At 49.7% G+C, this 20,020-nt stretch overlaps 5 protein-coding genes across 5 annotated transcripts; 2 read left to right on the top strand and 3 right to left on the bottom strand.

The window, feature by feature from the left end:
• Positions 1-422: 422 nt before the first annotated feature.
• On the bottom strand, positions 423-2,307 carry EPUS_03909 (uncharacterized protein; the record flags this gene model as incomplete). The annotated part of the gene is made up of 5 exons (XM_007801664.1): positions 423-685; positions 740-1,042; positions 1,711-1,843; positions 1,890-2,118; positions 2,189-2,307. 5 exons carry the CDS (start codon positions 2,305-2,307, stop codon positions 423-425), a joined length of 1,047 nt encoding a protein of 348 aa, XP_007799855.1.
• Positions 2,308-3,775: 1,468 nt separating this feature from the next.
• EPUS_03908 (uncharacterized protein) lies at positions 3,776-5,155 on the bottom strand (the record flags this gene model as incomplete). The annotated part of the gene is made up of 2 exons (XM_007801663.1): positions 3,776-4,855; positions 4,910-5,155. The coding sequence occupies 2 exons, from the start codon at positions 5,153-5,155 to the stop codon at positions 3,776-3,778; spliced, it is 1,326 nt and encodes a 441-aa protein (XP_007799854.1).
• Positions 5,156-6,561: 1,406 nt separating this feature from the next.
• On the top strand, positions 6,562-9,024 carry EPUS_03907 (uncharacterized protein; the record flags this gene model as incomplete). The annotated part of the gene is made up of 3 exons (XM_007801662.1): positions 6,562-6,663; positions 6,714-7,741; positions 7,797-9,024. 3 exons carry the CDS (start codon positions 6,562-6,564, stop codon positions 9,022-9,024), a joined length of 2,358 nt encoding a protein of 785 aa, XP_007799853.1.
• A 1,754-nt stretch (positions 9,025-10,778) lies between these two features.
• On the top strand, positions 10,779-13,307 carry EPUS_03906 (uncharacterized protein; the record flags this gene model as incomplete). Its single annotated transcript, XM_007801661.1, has 4 exons — positions 10,779-11,504; positions 11,562-11,682; positions 11,728-11,981; positions 12,054-13,307. 4 exons carry the CDS (start codon positions 10,779-10,781, stop codon positions 13,305-13,307), a joined length of 2,355 nt encoding a protein of 784 aa, XP_007799852.1.
• Positions 13,308-16,085: 2,778 nt separating this feature from the next.
• Positions 16,086-19,743, bottom strand: EPUS_03905 (uncharacterized protein; the record flags this gene model as incomplete). The annotated part of the gene is made up of 2 exons (XM_007801660.1): positions 16,086-16,315; positions 16,368-19,743. The coding sequence occupies 2 exons, from the start codon at positions 19,741-19,743 to the stop codon at positions 16,086-16,088; spliced, it is 3,606 nt and encodes a 1,201-aa protein (XP_007799851.1).
• Between the last annotated feature and the right edge of the window lie 277 nt (positions 19,744-20,020).

Here is a 20,020-nt window from a genome sequence, read left to right as displayed (position 1 = left end):
ATGGCTTGCTCAAAACAGTCATTCAGAAGTAACAAAGCTGGTACTGGACAAATCCCCTCTTCTACGTCTTAAGATGGCCCTGTTCTAAATTATCTAAATACGACTGGCTTGTAAAGTTCTCTCACATTGCTTTCATTTAAAGCTGGGCAGTTATCAAAGTTGCTGGCTAGCATGAACTGAGCCACAAGAGAAATCGGAATCCGGTGTCGTATTGCAAGAGAGAAGCCGAGGAATTATTGTTGGAATTTCAGGGCCAGTGTGGACCGGCATTGTGGTGTTCGGTTTCAAGTGTCTCTGAATAGGTATGATACCAAGACAGATTGCCTCTCATGCATGAGGACTGATGCAATCAGGTCTTCTGGATATTCCTTCAATGCATACAATGCTCTATCCTGCAGCTCGAGAGCGATAACCGAGCATGTTCAACCAGACTCCTTGGATTTCCCCTCCGCTTCCTTGGGCAGCCATCGAACCGCAGCCGCGGTGGTCAACGCCAGTAACACCATAACCACCCACACGAGGTAGCCCCACAGGATCTGATTCTGCACGCCCACTGCAAAAATACTGGTGAATATTGCCGGGGCAACAGTCCGTATGCCGCTCGTGATCGTGAGGGCGATGGCATTGAGAGTTCCCAGTGCAATGGAAGACGGCGCGATATCGTTAAGAGCGAGTTGTATGACGACTGTGATGATGATAAGTGCGAGGCCTCTGGTATGATGTGGTGTGTTTGACTTACTGAATGACATGCCGACGGCACTTGACAAGAGCTGAAGTGCTGGCGTGGAAAGCCAGAATGCGAGCCGAAGATCCATTCGCAGAAGAAGGTTTGTCACGGGGCTGAAGGCATAGAGGAGTGGGAATCCATAGGAGCAGAGACGCATTACTCCACCGGTACCGATTCGGTATTGTAGCGGAGGGAAAATGAACAGGACCCAGACGGCTTGTAAGAAGCCGGTTGCCCCGAGGAAGATGGAGATCCACAAAGGGGAAAAGCCGTAGCCACCTAACTCGGGTCGGGTGAACCAAAAAACGGGCGTGACTGAAGGAGGGTGTTAGCGGTATGAACGGCAGGTCATTCACCGAAAAGACTTGCTGGCGGTATAGGCTAGCGCGAGAAGCACGACCAGCCCATAGATGATGAGGACGTTTAGAACGCCAGGATACTTGATGAGCTTCACAACAGATACAGGCGCATGAGGTGCTGATGACTCTGTGTCCTTGTGTCGAACCAGCGTCTGTGCCGCGGTGTCAATAAGATCTTCCCACTATTGCATGCTTGTCGTACCTCCTTGATGGATAGCGTGGTCATGAGCGCTGCACTTGCAGCAATCATACCACAGACAAAAGTTGCAAGACTGTACGGATATGATTTGAACACTTGGAGTCCGCCAAGCACTTTTGGATACTGGACTGCAGGGTTCGATAAGGTGCCTCCTACTTTGTATTAGGAAGCTGCTACTCGTGCATTGAAAAGGAGTCGAACCGATGAGAGGGCCCAAAAACCCTCCTAGACTTCCAGCGAACACGAAAAAGCTGAACGCCTGGGCTTGGGTTTTGGGTGTGCTATTTTCGTATATCATAGTGCGGATTGTTCTTCCAAATTCCCATCAGCCAACAGCCAGGAAATGCAGGGAGAATCATACATAATACTTCCGCTGAAAACTCCAGCCAGACTACGGAAAAGTATCATCTGCCAGACGCTCTTACTGATGCCGAAAAGAGCTGTAGCAATGGCGCTGCCAACCAAAGAGAAAACAAGGACTGGTTTCCTTCCGAAGCGGTCCGCAGCTCGCCCCCAAGGAATCATTAGAACCATTTGGGTCAAGGAGAATAACGATTCCTATAAAAGTCAGAAAGACAGAGTCCCGCCTCGGTGGGAGACACACAATCAGCCCACTGTAAAACCCAACGTTCGCCTCTTCAACATCGCCAACCTCCAAGATCATTTGATTGATGAATGGAAAGATGAGATAGAAAGCAATCGACTCGAACAATCGCGCATAGCAGAGGAAGAATATTTGGGTCTTTGGTAGCGCCTTGTCATTGTCGCTGTCTGGTATCGCGTGAACAGAGGATAGTGGGGCATCCACATGTGCAATAGATCCCTCTTCAGACCTGGTCAGAAGCGGCGTGATTTCATTAACAGCAGTTTGTTCATTGACTTTCGTCGCCTCTGCAATCATACTTCTTGCTTACACGAACAGGGTGCATTGAAGGGGTAGAGTTCGCAACGTTGGTTAACTCGATCATATCAGGTACAACCGCCGGCACACTGTGCTTCTTGAGCCCTAGGCCCATCCACATTTTGAGTGGGCACACTAGGCGCCCGTCCTATCTGGCTGCCAGATTCGTAGACATCATGACTGGTGGGCTGTAGACCTAGAATTTAACCCTCTGTATCGGTCACTAAGGACAGTGCACGGCAATACCCACCGGGAGTCAGTCTCTTGCATGAAGCATCGGAGCTATCGCAGTCAGAATCTCGACTCTAGTCTCAAATCAGCCAATATATTCAGGAACCTGCAGCTTCAGGCAATGATGATTCCATGATTCTGATATACAGATTTTGTGGAACAGTACGATCAGTGGTCCACGGCCACGGAGAGTAGCGCCAAAGGACCACGGTACCGATCCTAACCTTGCTCGTGGGTACTGTATATTAATCTCCGCTTAGAGCTAGAACCCAATGCGCCGCGAAACGAGATCTTTGCTGTACAAAGATCCTTTAAGCTGGAATTGCCTGTGCATAGAGGGGAGGATGAGCATACTCCAAGGAAAAGGGCATGATGCGAGTGTGCTTTGGAATCATGCAAATGACGCTGAGAAGGTCGCGTCGTGATCGGTACGACTCCCGAATGATCACACGAGGCCATGTCCTGTGAGATATCTTGATAAGGATCCCGTCCCCGACGATGCACTACTGCAGATCACAACAATGTAAGCGTTTTCATCCGGGATGATCTCCTACGCTATCTGTCGTCGACGAGTCTATCGCCTGCATGGTGAAAAGATTATGCAGCTGATGGTGGTTAGTTGGACTAGGAGTTTGCCGCTGCGATACACTAAGCTATGCCAAGATTGACTATACCTCAAACGCCTTTAGTATGTTATGCTGCAGTACCAGGGCTGGATGTGAAGAAATCTTGGTTGACAGCAGGAAAATTTCAAAGTGCTTCTACTGTACGACGTAACGCGGTCCTCCAGCATCAACCTAAATGCTAAGAGATCCGGTGATTTTAGTACAGATACATTAGGCGCCATGCGCGAGTCGTACGGTGGCTTACCAATGTAACTAGTAGAATTTCCCAGCCTGCAAAATTGAATTGGCCTTGGCGGTCACGATCTGTGGACACATGCGTCATTGTTCTCACAATATCTCCACGAAGACCGTTGAAAGTCAGCCAAGAAGGAATGTTCATCTAATTATATCAGCAGGTTGAGTGAACAAGCCACGTCGGCTCCTGCTAGTATCACGACCTGTTCATCACTTAGCAGATGTGCAACCACCATCCTATCAGGCACGGAATATTTGGTCGAATTTCTAGCAGGTGGGCAATCAAATAATATCATGGATAGGGTTAGGGGCTTTACTTTTGACCAAGGTGCTGGTCAAGATCTCTCGATTGGCTTGGTGCTTCCCAAGCATGAGAAAACGGACAGGTGTGATATGATACAATATAACCCTTTCCTCCTATCCTCAGAACCTACTGGGTTGAGCAGGCAGCATTGCTTCAACCTACAGATCTCCACCAAGGCTCCATATGTTGTTGCATCATGACCCAAGCCTGAAAAGCGATCTGGCGACTCCAGAGCTGTCCTGGTTGACATATTCAGCGACCTGAGCATCAGTCAGAGTCTGATCAAAACTGGCCTCATCCGGAAGAATGACGATATGCCCGGCACTGTTGTCGCCATCAAATATTACGGCTACTTTGACCGTTGAATCTACAGGTCGGTCGAAGTAATTGGAATCACCCCCAGAGATGTTGCCATGGATGGTGGACTTGCAGCGGTTATTGCCGGAATCGAGGACCTCGAAGATATCCCACTCACCACAGCCCGACTCCCAGCATGAGCACTCCGGTTTGCCATACTGCACAGTGTTTGGGATTTGAGCATTGAGAATCCAGGCTGCTGGCATGTCCTTGTTCCAGCCAGTTGCCCCTGATATTGGCATGTCGAATTCCAGGAGAAAGACCTTCTTTGCACCATTGAAACCATGGTATGCCACGCCACCAGGGCGTGTGACACCACAGTCGCCATCCTTGCAGGGTGTGTCTGTCATGACGACAATCTCATCACCGTCACCTAGCATCTGATTTGCAAGGATTTGAGGAGAGGCGGCACCAGATTTTGCGTCCGCTGCTGCATAGGAAAGCGACATGCCGAGGACCTCGTCGAATATACCGGAGCCCTGCCCGCCCATGTTGTTGAGAAAGGTGAGCCCATCCGCCATCTGCTGCTCTGCATTGTAATAAGCTTGACGGCCCCACTGCCCGTCACCAGCATTCATGGTAGGAGTAGCTGCTTTTGCATCGACCTCGGTTGCGGGTTGCGCAGCTGAGCTATCTGGTGCTGGCGTCGGTTGCGCCTCACCATCGTACTGATTGATCCAAGATGCAACTTTGCCATCTATGGTGGCGATTACTAGGGCACCTACTTCACGCTTCTCTTCGGTAATATAGCCCTCCTGGATCGAACCAACCTCCTTGTTCCGCTTATGGAAGTGAGCATGGCCATGTTGTCGTCGCTCGTGGGACTCGGGCTGGATATCTTGTTTACTAAGTCCAGACCCAGGTGCATAAAATGCAAACTGCTTGAGATTCAGTGGGCCACGAAAGTGCCAGGAAACCTATTTGGACGGTTAGGGAGGACCTTTTTGAGTACAGTGGTTGATGTTTCTCACCTCTCCATCCATAGGAGCCAAAGCACCGGAATAATCAAATGATTCTGACTGACAGTTGCCACCATCCATGTTGGTAATCTTGTTGTAGGAGCCCGTCGAACCAAAGTCAGAGTATGTGATGGCTTTTACCGCGTCGCAATACCAGTTTCCCCCAATTTCTTTGGCTGCGCCGGCAGCACAAGCTTGCGCAACAGCACTTGATATGGTGGCAGCAATGACCGTACTGGTGGTAATCGCGTGCCTCATGTTGTGCGTGGTGTGCCGCGATTTGGTGGGTATAGTGTTCGAAAAATTGACAAGCTCTGACTGAAGAATTGCCAGAGGTCGACAGGTACAAGTGAGCGTTCTGCGTTGGACGTTGGACGATTTCCAATGAATTGAAGAATAAGATTGAAGCGGTTCAACGTGACTGTGAGTGTGTGTGTGGTTTGCGCGATACGAAGAATGAGTGGACGGTCTTTGAAGTACCAAAACGGATCAAAGAGTGAAGACAGTATTTCCCATAGAAACAAAGAGGTTTGCCTGGGGTAGTGTTGAAGGTCTCGAACACTGCTAACCAGAGGCCAATCTCAAGATGAGGGATTCTCTGAAAACCATGATCAAGATTGAAGATCTGGGGTTCTAGTCGTATTCCTAATAACCAAGGATATGGAACTTTGCCACATTGGATCCTAACTGACTGACAAGTCGGTACCTGTCGACTCAACCGACAAAGAACTTTGAATTTCCAAGTAATGGTTCCACTCCCCCTGGCTAAATTAGGTTGCGGGTGATCTGCCTTTAGCTGAATGTTATCATGTATGTCATTCCATGACTGCCTTAGGACTAGTTACATGCCAATCATTGTCATGAAATTTACGTCGAGCTTCATTGGCCATCCACGAAGACTGCCTTGAAGCGCTCGTTTTCTACCTGTTGGCGCTAAGTTACACCATGCAACTATATATCTCGTTCTCGGCCAACCATGTCCTTACGAAGCCTTGGATGTTGCCCTCAAGGAAAGGCCAATCATGCTTCAAATGATACCCCAAGAGGCTTCCTGGCGGCTGTCCCACTGTGAGAGTTGTTGCAGTCTGTTCTGCTTTTCACTGCTCTGGCATGATCCTAAACCAGAGCAATTCAAAGCACAGTTAATGCCCCACATAGACCGACTATGAAGAAGTAGAGAAGAGTAGCTTGATGAATGCAACTTGTACGGGCTCAAATACATACTACCATCTGCTCGATGGCATAACATCTACCTTCTAAAACTTTTAGGGTGACTACCTAGTACTACTTAGTTGTCAAATATGCCGTCTTGGCACATGGCTTCATTTGGACGAGCATCTTGAACAACCTGAACAATGCTTTGCATGGACCTCGAAACACAATTCATAAATACAGAGTGCTCAAGGCAAATAACGCTCAAATGCGAACCGTGGCATCGCGGGCATATCGATTCCAAGACGGAGACAGATGCAAGGCTATTTGGTGATCTCTCAGTGTGGAAGGCTGGAAGCAGTCTCTCACAGAGCACGAAGACAGTAATCCTTGCTTTCTGACTCCATAGCGAAGCTTTATGTTCCCCATGTCACCCAAAGTCGTTCACAAATACAACATTCATATATCCCGGGTGCCTGCTGTTCAAAAATTGACGAAGCCCAGCATTCAGCATGAGTGATTACGATTTGCTGTTTGCGATTCGTCTGCAGAATTCTACCATTTTCAAGAAGCTGAAGCATGAAACAATTGACCTAGTGGACTGGGAACACTCGGTACGTCTCTCTCGGGGCGAAGTGAAAGGATCCTCAACTCGAACGTGCAGATTCTTTGCGAAAGTGTTTTTTGCCAGCTCTTGGCCACCTTTGAAGTACCAAAACATCGTGCTAGTCTAGTAAACGCCCTATATAGTCACCTGAAATCCAAACTTCACCTCCAGACCGCTGTGGGGTACGATCCGTGTTTTCATCTTGGTACCGTGGAAGATATCGCCCGCCGCACCAATTGTCGATTCTGTTGTATTGTACACTCTGCACTTGCAATAGGCAGCCACGTGGCAGAGCATGACGATATACACGTTCAATACATAACAGAAGAGGGCAAGTTCGACCTGGTCACGCTGGGTAAATTGGGCAGGCCTGAAGGAAGAGTGCTAGCACTAGGTGTGAGAATTGTCTTTTGTGAGGGACCGGACAAGGCGCAGGCCACCATACACTGTGGCCGTCCCATAAATTTCAAACGCTTCGACCTGGAGCAAGTCGGACACTGGCTATCGCTCTGCGAACAGTCCCACGAAGCTCCGTGTCAGCGGAATCCCACCAAACCACGTGGATGGATGCCAGCTTCACAAAGTCATACATTTCGGCTAATCGATGTTCGGAAAGAATGCGTTGTCAGTCGACCATGGCAGAGTAGATACCTAGCTCTGAGCTATGTGTGGGGTGGAATTGAACAGCTCCGCCTGGAGAAGCATTCAATAGATACTCTAAAGGTCCCCCGGTCACTTCAGAAGCTTCGAGACAATATCCCAAAGACGATTCAGAATGCAATAACTTTCGTCTATCTGATTGGCGAGAAGTACCTCTGGGCTGACGTCCTTTGCCTCGTACAAGACGACCAAAGTTCCATGAAAGACGGTATTCAACTGATGAACTATGTTTACGAGAATGCTCTTGCAACAATCGTTGCAGCTGATGGCTCAGATCCGCACGCTGGGCTTCGAAGGCTTCATTCGAATTCTACCCATCCTTCGACCAATTGCGTGCAGACAATGAAACCAGGCTTACGGTTGATGGCGCTAGGAGCTTTGGACGTGCATCTGAAGAGGTCGAAATGGTCCTCAAGGTCCTGGACGTATGGGCACACTTAAGTCAAAGACTCGACGAGCCCTCATGCTAACATAATACAGCTTCCAGGAACAACTTTTATCAAGGCGTACAGTAGTCTTCGTCAACAAGCAGGTGTATTTTTGCTGCCGCCAGCGCATTTGGTCAGAAGATACATGCACGGACAAGTTCCCAGACGATCGGTTGATGTACGAGTGGCGAGTCAATGCGATATCGTGTCTCGCGGTCGGCTCTTCAAGCAACGGCGATCTAGAAGACGACGAGGAACCTCTCCCTCTCTTGACCAATATGCTGGAATACTATGGCATGCGAGAACTTACATATGAATGTGATGCCATCAATGCTATCTCTGGTGTACTAAACGTCATCTCAACCAACATGGGTTCAGATTTTTTGCAAGGCATACCAGTGGTTGCTTTAGATTACATGGTTCTCTTCCAGATCTATGGAGATAAGAAAATTTCAAGAGACAAAACACCCAACGCAGGCCGCAGGGCAAGACGACGACGAAATTTCCCTTCCTGGTCATGGGCGGGATGGGAAGCCTTGTATTCATGGAACACCCATCCAGACGTCTCTCCAATTGACCCAACATCCTTCAACAAGTGGCTCGATCACCGGACATGGATAGTGTGGTACAAGTCTATAGGTTCGGACCTACCCAAGGCCATACTTGAGAAACAGCCTGGCAACAAGCGGTCTAGGGGTGAGATAGGGGTATTCTATAGCAGAACATCTCAGCCCAGTCTTGCAGATCGTTTTGGAATGCTCGACACCTTAACAACGGTTCCAGCTGCCTCGTTTGCTATAGCCCCAGCATATTCGACGCAAGACCTACTGCGTTTCTATACTGTCGTGGTAATTCTGACAGTATCCCTTGACATACCTGATCGGATCCCTTGGCCAATACACAATGAGTATGACAGCAACATGCTGCATATGAGTGACGTGAAGCCCTCCGCAGCTATATATGACTCTGAAGGGTGCTTCTCTGGCCTGCTGCTATTCGACATTGCTGGTTTCCTTGGAGAAGATGGTGAATATGAGTTGGTTCTTCTTTCCGATTCTCAAAACAGTCTCTTCAATAGGATGGACCTGCAAGATCCTTCCCGTCTGAACCCTTTCGTCAGCTATCAGGCCATTAACCATGATTGGAGATTGTACTGGGTCTTGCTCCTGACCTGGAACGAGGGAGTAGCAGAGAGACGAGGCCTAGGACAGATACTGCGAACTGCAGTCGAAAAGTCGTTTTCACCAGGCGCCCAATGGAGAGAAATTGTTCTTGGATAAGTTTTGTTCTACTTCTGGGTTTCATAATCATGCAAGAGCAGAGAGGACAGCCATAAGAGTTCTGTATTGGGCTCTTTCAGAATACATTGGAGCGCCAACAACCAGAATAGACTGAGAGCTTGACTCCCAGAGTCTGCTGCGAACGATGAGGCATCTATGTTCAAACAATGAAAGACCTCCGCAGATCATCACACTGGCTGCTTCAGCCTACTCTTTCTCTCTCTACCTCTCTCAACTCATGTTCTTGACAAATTAATTGACCGACATAGCGAGTGCTACCAAACGTTCTACTAGCCATTTGCTTTACCACGTGCACTATGATCAACTGCAGACCAGAGTCAAGCTTGCCTCGATTTGGCCTGCTTCTCAAATTTAGAGTCATCGAACCAATCCTCCTCGTTGTACATCCGTCCTTTCACCTGCAACATTCGGTCACTGCGTCTTCCCTCTAGTAATGACTTGGGGAGCTTAGGCTCTCGTCCGGAAATTATGTTTTCTCGTTTGCCAAAGGAGTAGTTCTGAGCATAGCCCACAGCTTGAGCTGATGCGTCTTTTTCCTTCTTTTGTCCTTGCACGGTTCGGTTGCAGGCCGGGTTGCTTGTTGGGGGTTTGAATTCCAAGTCCGAGTCCGCCTCTTCTCCGCTCGATTGAGACAGTAGATAGTGAGCGCCATGATGAGGAGACTTGCTGCCAAAAGAATGACTTTGAGGGTGTCCTGGGCCCTTGGAGGGAGATATAGAGCTAGGTATTAAATTTGAAGTTGAGCTTGACGGTTTTATCGTGGACTTTGTTGACTGTTGCACTGTCACTTTCGGCGCCATAGCTTTGACGGAAGCAGTTCACAGCTTGGAGAGAACAAGAAAAAGCCTGTGCTCTTGTCTGAATGGAACTGGTTGTTGATGTTCACAGCAACTGCCACACCTTCAAAACCTGAAATGCTACACCAGTTTGGGAGGTTTAACCCTGATGGAAACCCCCATGAGACAGGCCGACAGGTTTTGCTGGCCCCTGTGTCTCATCACTGATCAGCATAGAATACCGCCTAGCCTCGGATCGGGGCGCTAGAAAAGAATCCGCTTCTTTACTAACTTAACTAAGTTACTCCGTACTACGTAATAATAAGTATGTAACTAGCGATTGTATGTATCAAACCTAATAGCCGCTGGCGTCTCTTTTGCACATCGAAAGAGTCTGCCAGCCTGAATACTCTGTTTCACAACAGTGAAGCATCTGGGGACACTTTGACAAAAAATGCTATGATGTACCTCGTCCATCATACTGTATGCTCTTCAGGGAATGCGACAATCGATTTTCTTTGGCAAGTATGAGGGCCGAAATGACCTGCCTTGCTTCACCGTCCAAGCTTTGCACAACCACAATGGCACGTGAAGCAGGTACCTTGTTATGTCCTGTCAGCGAAGGTTGGCACTGTTTGAGACTGAAGTGTTTGGTACAGCATCTAAGGTTTGATATGGCCAGCACTACGATGACATTGATTCTGGCTGTTTCCCACATGGTTGCTGGCTGCTGAAGCTATTCCCTAGGAAGGTATACACGAAACGAAACCTCCTTTCGCTGTTTCGAACCTATCCACCGGCTGCTAGACAGTTCCGGCCACATTTTTTTGGGGGTTCCTTTAAATATCTGATCTTGATTTCATCTTCAGTGTTTTAGTGGTCTCCCAATTCTGACTATATTTGCTCCCTCTCGTTCTCTTTCTCCACAACCCGTGTCTCTTCGTCAGTGCCACCACTATGATTAGAGTCGGGCCGCCGGTGTTCTTCTACCTTCTTCCTCAAAATCAAGCAGCGGTTAGCATAGTATCCCTGCCTAGCAATGCATCATTTAAGCATTCGGAACCTAGTGATGGAAGTGTGTGGCTTCGAATAGGGATCGATCATATACCCAAGAGCTCCGGTCGACTAGTCTCGTTTGGGTGTGACCATTCATGTTGTGATATACTCCTGCCCGAAGGCTATCCTCAGAAGCAATGCCATTTCTACATCCACCCACGGACCTTCGAAGTTTTATTGCGAGACGACACTGCAGATTACTCTACTATTCTTATTGCATCCAATACGCCTGCTGAAACGAGGTTCAGCTTGCCTGATGGCCAGCCCAGGCAGAGAGTCGTGCTTGAAGCCGTCAAAAATGCGCACATCAAGATGCAAAAGGCGCTCTTCATGATCGGCTGGGCCGGGACCCGAAATGTGGCATTCGAAGCAGCTCGGGCGACGTCTAAGTTCTCGCCAAGTGCTGCCCTTGGATCTCATGCAGCAGATCCCTTCGAGAATGGCCGGATCGTACACAGGCGCATACGTCGGCTGGGTACTGGCTCGTATGGGAAGGTTTTCTTAACAGTGAACTTGAAAACCGGCGATCACCTGGCCGTCAAGGTTTTCGAATTCGCGCCCGAAGTGGAGCGGGAAGGCAAGGACGTTGTTAGGCAAGAAGTGGACTTGATAAAAGAACTCTCTCATGTGTGTTTGGACGCCCCTAGACTGCTATTCATCTTTGGATGCTAATCTGTCTATCAGCCGAACATTGTTGTGTTCAAGCACGCGCAAGGCTGGGAACCCTTAGCCAGAGCCGAAATTTTTATGGAAGCATATCAGGGTTCTCTAGTAGAGCTTTGGGTCGATTGGAAGGGAAAGAGAGGTTGCTGCATCTCTCTTCCGTAAAGCTGTCACTAAACATGTGCAGGAAGTTCCAAATACCCTCCGTTCTTTCCAAATCTAATGAAGCAGATGCTTTCAGCCCTGGTCCACCTTCACAGCCGGGATATTGTTCATCGGGACATCAAACCAGATAATATCCTGCATGACGGGAAGGGCAATTTCTACCTAGCAGATTTCGGACTTTCGAAAAGGCTAGATATGAGCACGACAGCCGTTGGGAGTCTTCATTTTGTCTCCCCGGATATCTTCCAACCAGGGCTGCAGACTACCAAGATGGATGTATGGGGAATTGGCGTTGTAGTATTGCTTTGTCTTGAGCTGATTCCCTATAGGCGAAATTTGAGCTGGCAGGAGCTAGTACGTGGCCATCAGAAGTGGTTCCAGGCTATCAGAGACACTGTGACAAACGGGGTCCCACAATTACTTCCCATGTTTGAGATCAATCCGCAAAGACGATACTCTGCCAAAGATTGTCTGGAAAAACTTTTCGATCAAGACTCGAAAATGGAAGCCATGTTCAGGGAGCTTGCAGCTCGGCAGCGTTCTGGTGGTCGAGCCGTATTGACAGAAGGCGTACGTGTTCAGCGTGGAACAACTACCAATGCGGCGTCCCCAGCAACAGCTTCAGCAGCTCGTCAAATTCCTCAAGAGAAGAACCGGGGTCAACCACCATCAGACCGAGCGCCTCCATCAGCAAAAGCCGAAAAGCGTCCAACCTCCGAAGTGAGTTCAGGGAACTTAGCATATTTAGCTGAGGTGACAGACCGGTATCGCGCTCGACAGCAAACTGAACGGTCTTTAATGCAACCACAACTGCAAGATAAGCAGCAAAATGACCAAAGCGCTCGCGATCCGCAAGGCCAACAATGTCTGTCCTCACAGTTAACAGCGGTTCGATTGGCGCAGCCGAATGACAAACACGCTGGCGAAGCAATAGGCCGCGGGGGTCCATGTTCACAACTAGCATCGTTTCGATTGGCACAGCCGCATGGCGAACACCCTGGCGCGACGAGTGCCTGCGGCGGCCCACCTTCACGACTAGGGTCATTTCGATTAGCACAGCGGCAGGACCAACGTCCAGATAAAGTATTGGCCCGCCAGGGGCAATTACCAAATTCGACGGCCTCAGAAGTGGAAGGATTAGTAGCAATGCCAAAAGATGGGGAAATCTGTCGTCACGAAGTTCAGCAAGCTATTCAACTCGCTTTACAGCAAGTTCAGCGAAGTCCAGCATCGCAACTGGCGTTCTCTGAGGCAGAAGACTCAATTAAAACACTTGGAATAGGTCAAGCTCAGAGGGCTCTAGAGCAGCAGGAAGCTCAATCGCAGCCGCCACAGCAATCTGGCCAAGCTGTTCGCGGCATACCAGCCAGTCAGCAAGCCCAACAACGACCACAGCAACCTGTTCGTGGAATGCTTTCCAGGGAAATAGACCAATACAGACGAGACCAACCACACCGCGGCATACCGGTCCAACGACAAGCTCAACAACAACGTCAGCAACCTGTCCGCGGATTACTAGCACGGGAGCTAGATCAGTATCGGCAACACAACCCCCTCCGCGGCACACCGGCCCAACGGCAAGCTCAACAGGATCAACAATAACCCTTCAGCCCTTTCCAAGGTATACCAGATAGAAACAGTTCAATACTTGAAGCAGCCCCGCAATCTCCCAGCCAAAGGGATAAATCTGAGTCCCGAGAAGGACAACGCGACTCCGGCATCAAGGCTCGAGCCTCCCCTGCGGGCTCAGATTTCAAATCGATGACGTCAGGTCTAGACATTTACCCAACTCGATCAAAGCTGAGGTAACGAAAGCTCGGAGCCGGAAGGCGATGTCAGCAGACACAAATTCTTCCGTGATCCTCCACATGCCTTGCAAACTCTCCAGCAGAAAAGACGTCAGGTTCAATCTCGCTCTTGAAACGCAAGCGAGGGCGCGGGGGAACTCGGGACTTTCGAGCCTCGTTCAGCCGTGTGAAAGGCCAGGCCCAGGGCATGGAGTAACCTCCCAGAATGTCTTAGCACGATCTAGGTGTAGATCTGCTTCTGCCTCCGATTCTGTAACCTCCGGTCTCAGTCCCGGTCTGAGTGTCAGTGATTGAGGTCGAGGTTTCTCAGCTCGAGAGAGATTGCCACTGCGTCCCGTTGTTGGATGTTGGATCGTCTTACTTAAGGGTCAGGCCCGGATGGTTGCTTGGTTGATTCATGCGGCAGCAGTGAAGCCCCGGGGGGTTAAATCGAGCGGTTTATTTGTTTGGAAAGAGAGAGAGTGTGTGGGTTTGTTGACTGTTCTTGGTCTGCAGTGATGTCGAGCTATGGGAGTGGCCTACTAATTATTGGGCCAGTTTTTTTTTTCTTTCTACGTTGAATTCCCCCTGCTGTTTGCCTGCGTTTGATTGGTCTTGATTTCTAATGCCGATTTTTTGGCTGGTACCCACCCGTACAGCATATGTCTTGTACGTGTATCTACGCGCTCAGCGCCTTGATCGATAATAATAGCTACAACTTTGTCCGTCTACACGCGCTGGCTCTAGGAGGAGGCAGCTTGATCAAGCGCGCTGCGGCTTGGACTTTGGCTTGGTGGCCGGGAAGCGGGGTTGCATACAGACCGGAGCAACAACCAGAGGGATGAGTATGTGGACACTGGCCTTGGCCCTGGCGGGTAGCTTTTCACCTCACCTCACCTCACCTCACCTCTTCTTATCTCTTTGACTTGCTGCTTATGTGACTCCTCCTCTCTCGGGTCGCTGCAGGACCAAGCGCCAACCGCGGCAGAGTCGGCGGGCGCCATTGGAGCAGGATCCATATGTCTGCGATTCATGTTATTGCTGACCGGCGCGAGCATCGATGGATGCAGCAAAGTGCTAAAGCCAGAACGACGGAGCTAATGTAATGCATGACGAGTCGAGATTAATCTTCAAAAGACGAAAATGGAATGTCTGCTTGGGGAGCGTGAAAGCAAGAATAGTGCAAGTCTGGTTCCAGACCAGGTGGGTGCAAAGAAGGAAAAGACTGGACTGTGAAAGTGATGTGGAAGAGAATGGAAGGACTGCAGAACGCTGAAAAAACACGGCTGTACTTATGGGACTCTGATGGACAGCAAGGAGATCGAGCGTTGATATGAAAATGCCCATGCGCATGCGACGGTGGAGCATTTGATCGAGTAATCATTTTTGGTGTAGTGTAACAAAGATTCGATGTCTGTGTGGAAAGACAGACGTTTGACATCCATCAAATGCGTGGATAGCCTGCCGAAAGAGGCAAGACGTGGGTAGCAGGGAAGATGGGTTGGAGCTGCAGAGCATGACTCGCTTTATTTACTACGTACTCGTTTTACTCGAGTCCTGACTCGAGATTCCTCCAGGTCATCCGCTAAGCCAAATGGGCAATGGGCAAATGGTTCCATATCCCCTCGAATTGCTGGCACGCACCATGATGGTGAGACATGCGACATCCGGCTGCCGATGGCGAGAGCTGAGACAACTTTCAAGCTGTGCACTGTGCAACTGTGCAACTGTGCAACGCCCCAGTGTCCGCGCCATCGCAGAGAGGCATGAGGGCCGCTGCTAGGCAAGACCGCTTGGGCATGAACCACCTACGAACCAATCACAGCTTCATATTGGACTAGATTTGCCAGAAAATGCACATCGATGCATGTCACCGGCCTGATCACCGACGTCAATGGAAAACATTGTACTGGAAGACTTCTCAGAAACTTGGAGTCCCTGTAGCCATGGTGGCATACACAGGATGCTCTATTGACACTGACACTGAAGATTATGGCTTGTAATAACCATCGATCGCCGTGGAAGTTGTTTCCTTCTTTTGCTAGTTGCCTAACAGCCAGATTCAGCCATCAACGCGTTCTCTGCACACATCCGTCCACATGTGGACAAGAAGAGCGAGATCTACTTATCTCGCCAGCCCAGACTGATGCGTTTGTCTTGGACTCTGCTTTCGCCGTACAATATTGCAGCTGCACCTGCACCCAGTAATCTCTCTCACTCACATTGCCCCTCAACCCCTGAAATTCTCTACTGCATCCCACCCGTCCGACTCCGTCGCTCTTTCTGAATGATATTAGTACATTACTTAAAGTGCCCTCTCAACTTGGGCGAGAGGTATGATTAGTGTTATCGTGCACGCCCATCGATGCGCTCCATTCTCTGGGGGAAAACATAAAAAGGGTATCCAGCGCGTCTTGGTGATGCATAGACAGCGCAGCTCGAAGACAATGCAGGAACACAACACGCTATCTTTGCTGCTCGGCGCACAAAACACCTAAACGCCATGCATGAAATGCTTCGCACGAGGAAAAGCTTCTAGCCTGTTGCCGTGGTCGCGTCAGATCTCGTCTCGATCGGGCCAGCCAACCAATTATCAAACGTGCGGTGGAGAATTTCGATGTGACAAACTGCCAAAAAGTGTCTCAGGTGGCACACGATTGATGTTGCTTGACTTGTCTGTGTGGTTGGCGGGGATTCTGGTGTATCCTGAGCGACGCCTTTGTATTCGGTCAATGATGACGCCGAGGAGGACAACGAGGAAGATGGTTCCAAGAGCAGCACAAAGGGCCACCAGTACCGTGATGCCATTGGAATGACGACCACCTGTGTCAGAAATTAGCAAAGACACCGAGTTGCAGGAACTAATGTCACTCACCACCACTTCGGAGAGGATTCACCCGCGACGAGAACATTTGACTGACGCTCCCAGGTTGACCATCAGCGGTAGAGGAGAGAATGAACGGTGTAAAAGTGGTCCCATTGTAGAGCACTGCGGATACGTTGCCGAAATCACGAAGGTCGAGCTGACCGGTAATCAGCAAAGACTGGTCCCTTTCGAGCACATCACTGGGCTGGTGTTGTTCGGTTAACCCAATAACTTGCAAGCCACGAATCGATGTGGTGGGGGTGAAAGCGTCATTGATAGGGTGATAGTTGGTACCGTCGTACTGGCCCAGAAAAATGGATCCATCACTCCTCCTCCCAGCTGCCCACCATTGGGAGACATCGATCGTGGCCGGAGCGAATGCAGTCACCGGGCCGGGGACTTGTGGAATGGACAATGCCGTCCACGTCTGACTGTCTGGCTCATAGGTCGCTAGAGAGGTATCGTTACCGCCAACGGTGAGATTACCCGCTAATACAAGTCTGTTGTTGGAAGCCCACGTAAGGCTAGATACAGTCCCGCTCAAGGCCGATCCAGGGCTATTCCACTGCCCACTGCTGGCTTGAAATATGCAAAGACTCTCGCAGCCAAGGAAACCAGCAGTATCAAAGGAGCCTCCCACGTAGACGTCAGAAGAACCGGGACGCGTTTTGATTGAATTGACCACCACATTCTCACCTTGCAGAGCCGGTGGCTGAGAAGTGATGTAGTCTGCCCGCGTGAAATCATACACGACAAGACCGTTGATCGGCGTGTCGGCAAGACGGCCACTGACGCTACCTCCTGCAAACAGTAGATCGTTCTGCAAGGCTAATGCAAGGAATGTCGAATTCTGGTCAATTCCATCGGGCAGACCGGTCACTTCATCATTGTTCGATCCATTCAGAAATACTAAGTTGTTCAATGTGTTGCCAGTGCTAGATGCGGCGGCAAAGTGTCCACCATACACAGTGACGTTACGCCCTCCGCTATTGTAGAAGAGTCCAGTTACAACGCCGCTGACATTTTGATCGCCAGTCAGAGCTCGCTTGGATAGGGAACCTTGGGTTGAGGTTTGCTCAAAATTAATTGGCAGCTGTGCTAATCGGACGCCATCATCCGCAGGCTGCAAGCCAACTGCGCCAGTACTTTCTATTCCAGTGCTTGTTAGTGTACCAGCAACCAAGTTAGCTCCATTGGGAACATCGGCAAAGGAAGTCAGTTGACCACGGAGAGCGGTGCGAGGGATATCCAAGTTCTGCAACCAGTCATTGCGAGACGGTACCCAGATTGCAAGGTGTTGCGCTCTCGAAGGTCGGCCATTGCCGACTGCCAGAATTTCAGTGAAAGCTCCATTGAACGAGATACAGGTTTCTGGCTGATTCTCAGTCTCGCAAAGGCCCGCGACAAGTGCAACCCATTCGTTTCTGGAGTAGGAGAATGCGGCCACATTGCTTAACCCAGGAACGTTACCCTGACTGGTGTTGGAAAAGTTTCCTCCAACATAGAGAAAGTCGTCTAAGCTGTACAAAGCTGACACAGCGGCATTCAGCCCTCCACCAGGAAGAGATGTGGCATTGTTGTCTGAGAACGCCATGATGTTCTCGAATACAGTGTCGCTAAAGTTTCCACCGACGTAGATGGTCTGATCATGCGTGGCCAATGCAGTAACGCTGGCGCCAGGATCCAACCTGGTTCCGGCATTGTTGATAGCAGAGTTCGAGAAATTGGTATCGACAACAGCAACGTTGGGATTATATTCGAACAACCCGTTCAGTCCACCGGTAGAAGCAATGAGATCGAACCTAACTCGAGAGGCGACAACTGTGCCCTGATCGGAGATAGGTGTCAAAGTAACCCGCGGTCGAAAGGAGTCTCTACTTCCGTCTACCGGTCCAAGATAGATCTGGTCAAATTTGTCAAAATTGTTGGTTTGAAAGATCTGTGTGGTGTGCGCAGGACTGCCACTGCCAGTCAACGATGCTGTGACGTTCACAATACCACGAGTTGCACAGGCATTGTCTTGTATGCAGCCTGGAGTGTAGACAAGGATCGAATAGTTACCTGATTGCCTGATGTTGGGCTCAAAGGTGATTGAAGGTCGAACTTCACCTGAAACGTTGGCAACCAGGTATTCAGCGCCAGTGCGACCAGGAGGGCTCGAAAACCAAGTGCCAGTTGTGGATGACCTGGATGAATATTCACTGCGTGCACATGAGGGTTCATTATAGTCGTTGACAGCATATGCAAACATGTCATCCTGAAACAGTTCGATACCTGCCAAACCTGCACCAGACCCGTACCATTCGGAGATGTCGATCTGAAAACTATTCATGCCCACCTCATTCACGAATCGAAAGTCTTGGTATGGCACTGAAGAATTCTGGACTAACGGACACCTTGCATCGCAAGCAGCTTCTTCTCCTGTTGCCGGATCGACGTAGGTGAAGTTCATGATTCCATTAATAGGACGCGCTGTGAAGCGGAAAGTCTTCGTGCCTTTGCCATTCTCATTGGTGTTATAGATACGCAACATCGATGGTTGATATCCAAATCCCATGCTTGCACGCCAGTACCCAGGCGTATTGTCTGGGAGGAGCCAAGCTCGATCCTCGTTACCGTTGGTTGGGCAGATGATATTCTGCGGCTCATATGACCCTTCAGAGGCGCTTGCAGTAATCTGCGCAGTCTGGAGATTGATGACTTGCTCATCTCTATCGGTTGGCGTTGTTGAATTTCCCAGGCCACTGAAGGAGCCGCCGAATATGATATGACCGTCTGGCGCCTTTGTGATGGATGTCACAGGCGCATTAAACCCCGCGAAGGGTAAATTGCTCCATCCTGTCATGCCTACCCACGCGATAGCATTCGTCGAATTTGCGGCTTTAAAGGCGCCTCCCACGTAAACCGAGTTGGTCTCCCGATCGCATAACATGGCGTTGACGCTTCCAAAAACGCCAGGCAATGGAGTGACTTGCTGTGTGTTTGGATCGAGAAGTGCAATCCCCTGTGCATCCACCCCTCCCAGGCTTGTGAAATTACCGCCAACAATTACTCCAGCCAACGTTCCACCCTCCATCACAAACGGACACATTGTGTTGATGTTTGCATCGGCCGCAGATATGCCACCAAATGCACCACTTGGCAGTGGCGACAGAACTGATTGTGAACCATTCGTGCTGCTTCCCTGACTCTGCCCTTCGTAGGAGTAGATCGAAATCGTGTCAAAATTACCAGCTAATGCCACACTGCCGAGGGATGAAAGGTCAATTGGCGGCGGTGGAACCGGTGTCAGAACTCCTTGCGTGGAAGGTAATGTGGAAGTGAAAAGGAGGATTATGACAGCGATTTCGGCAGCGGCCGAGCCTAACAATGAATGGAACCTCATCATTCTTGACTGCGACCTGGCCGCGGTCGTTGTTGTTACCGGTAATCCAGATTGACGATGTATTAGAAGCGACTGACTTGGGAGAGGAGAATGGGAGCTCTAAACGCGTGACGAAATTAGGTGATCCCTGTCAGTTTAGATTATGCAAACGTCTCGCACCGTGATTTTCAGTGGAGTCAATTAGAGAAGGCGTTCTATGTTGACCGCAATGTGCACAAGCGAGCGGCAGTCTCTGCGGTAGATGGCGATGATGCAAAGGTCCAATGAGATGAGTAAT

This window comes from Endocarpon pusillum (assembly GCF_000464535.1).
Source record: "Endocarpon pusillum Z07020 unplaced genomic scaffold scaffold1323, whole genome shotgun sequence".
In the NCBI taxonomy this organism is placed as follows: Eukaryota; Fungi; Ascomycota; class Eurotiomycetes; order Verrucariales; family Verrucariaceae; genus Endocarpon; species Endocarpon pusillum.
The sequence above is the reverse complement of the archived record's forward strand: the minus strand, read 5'-3'. Positions and strand labels throughout refer to the sequence as shown.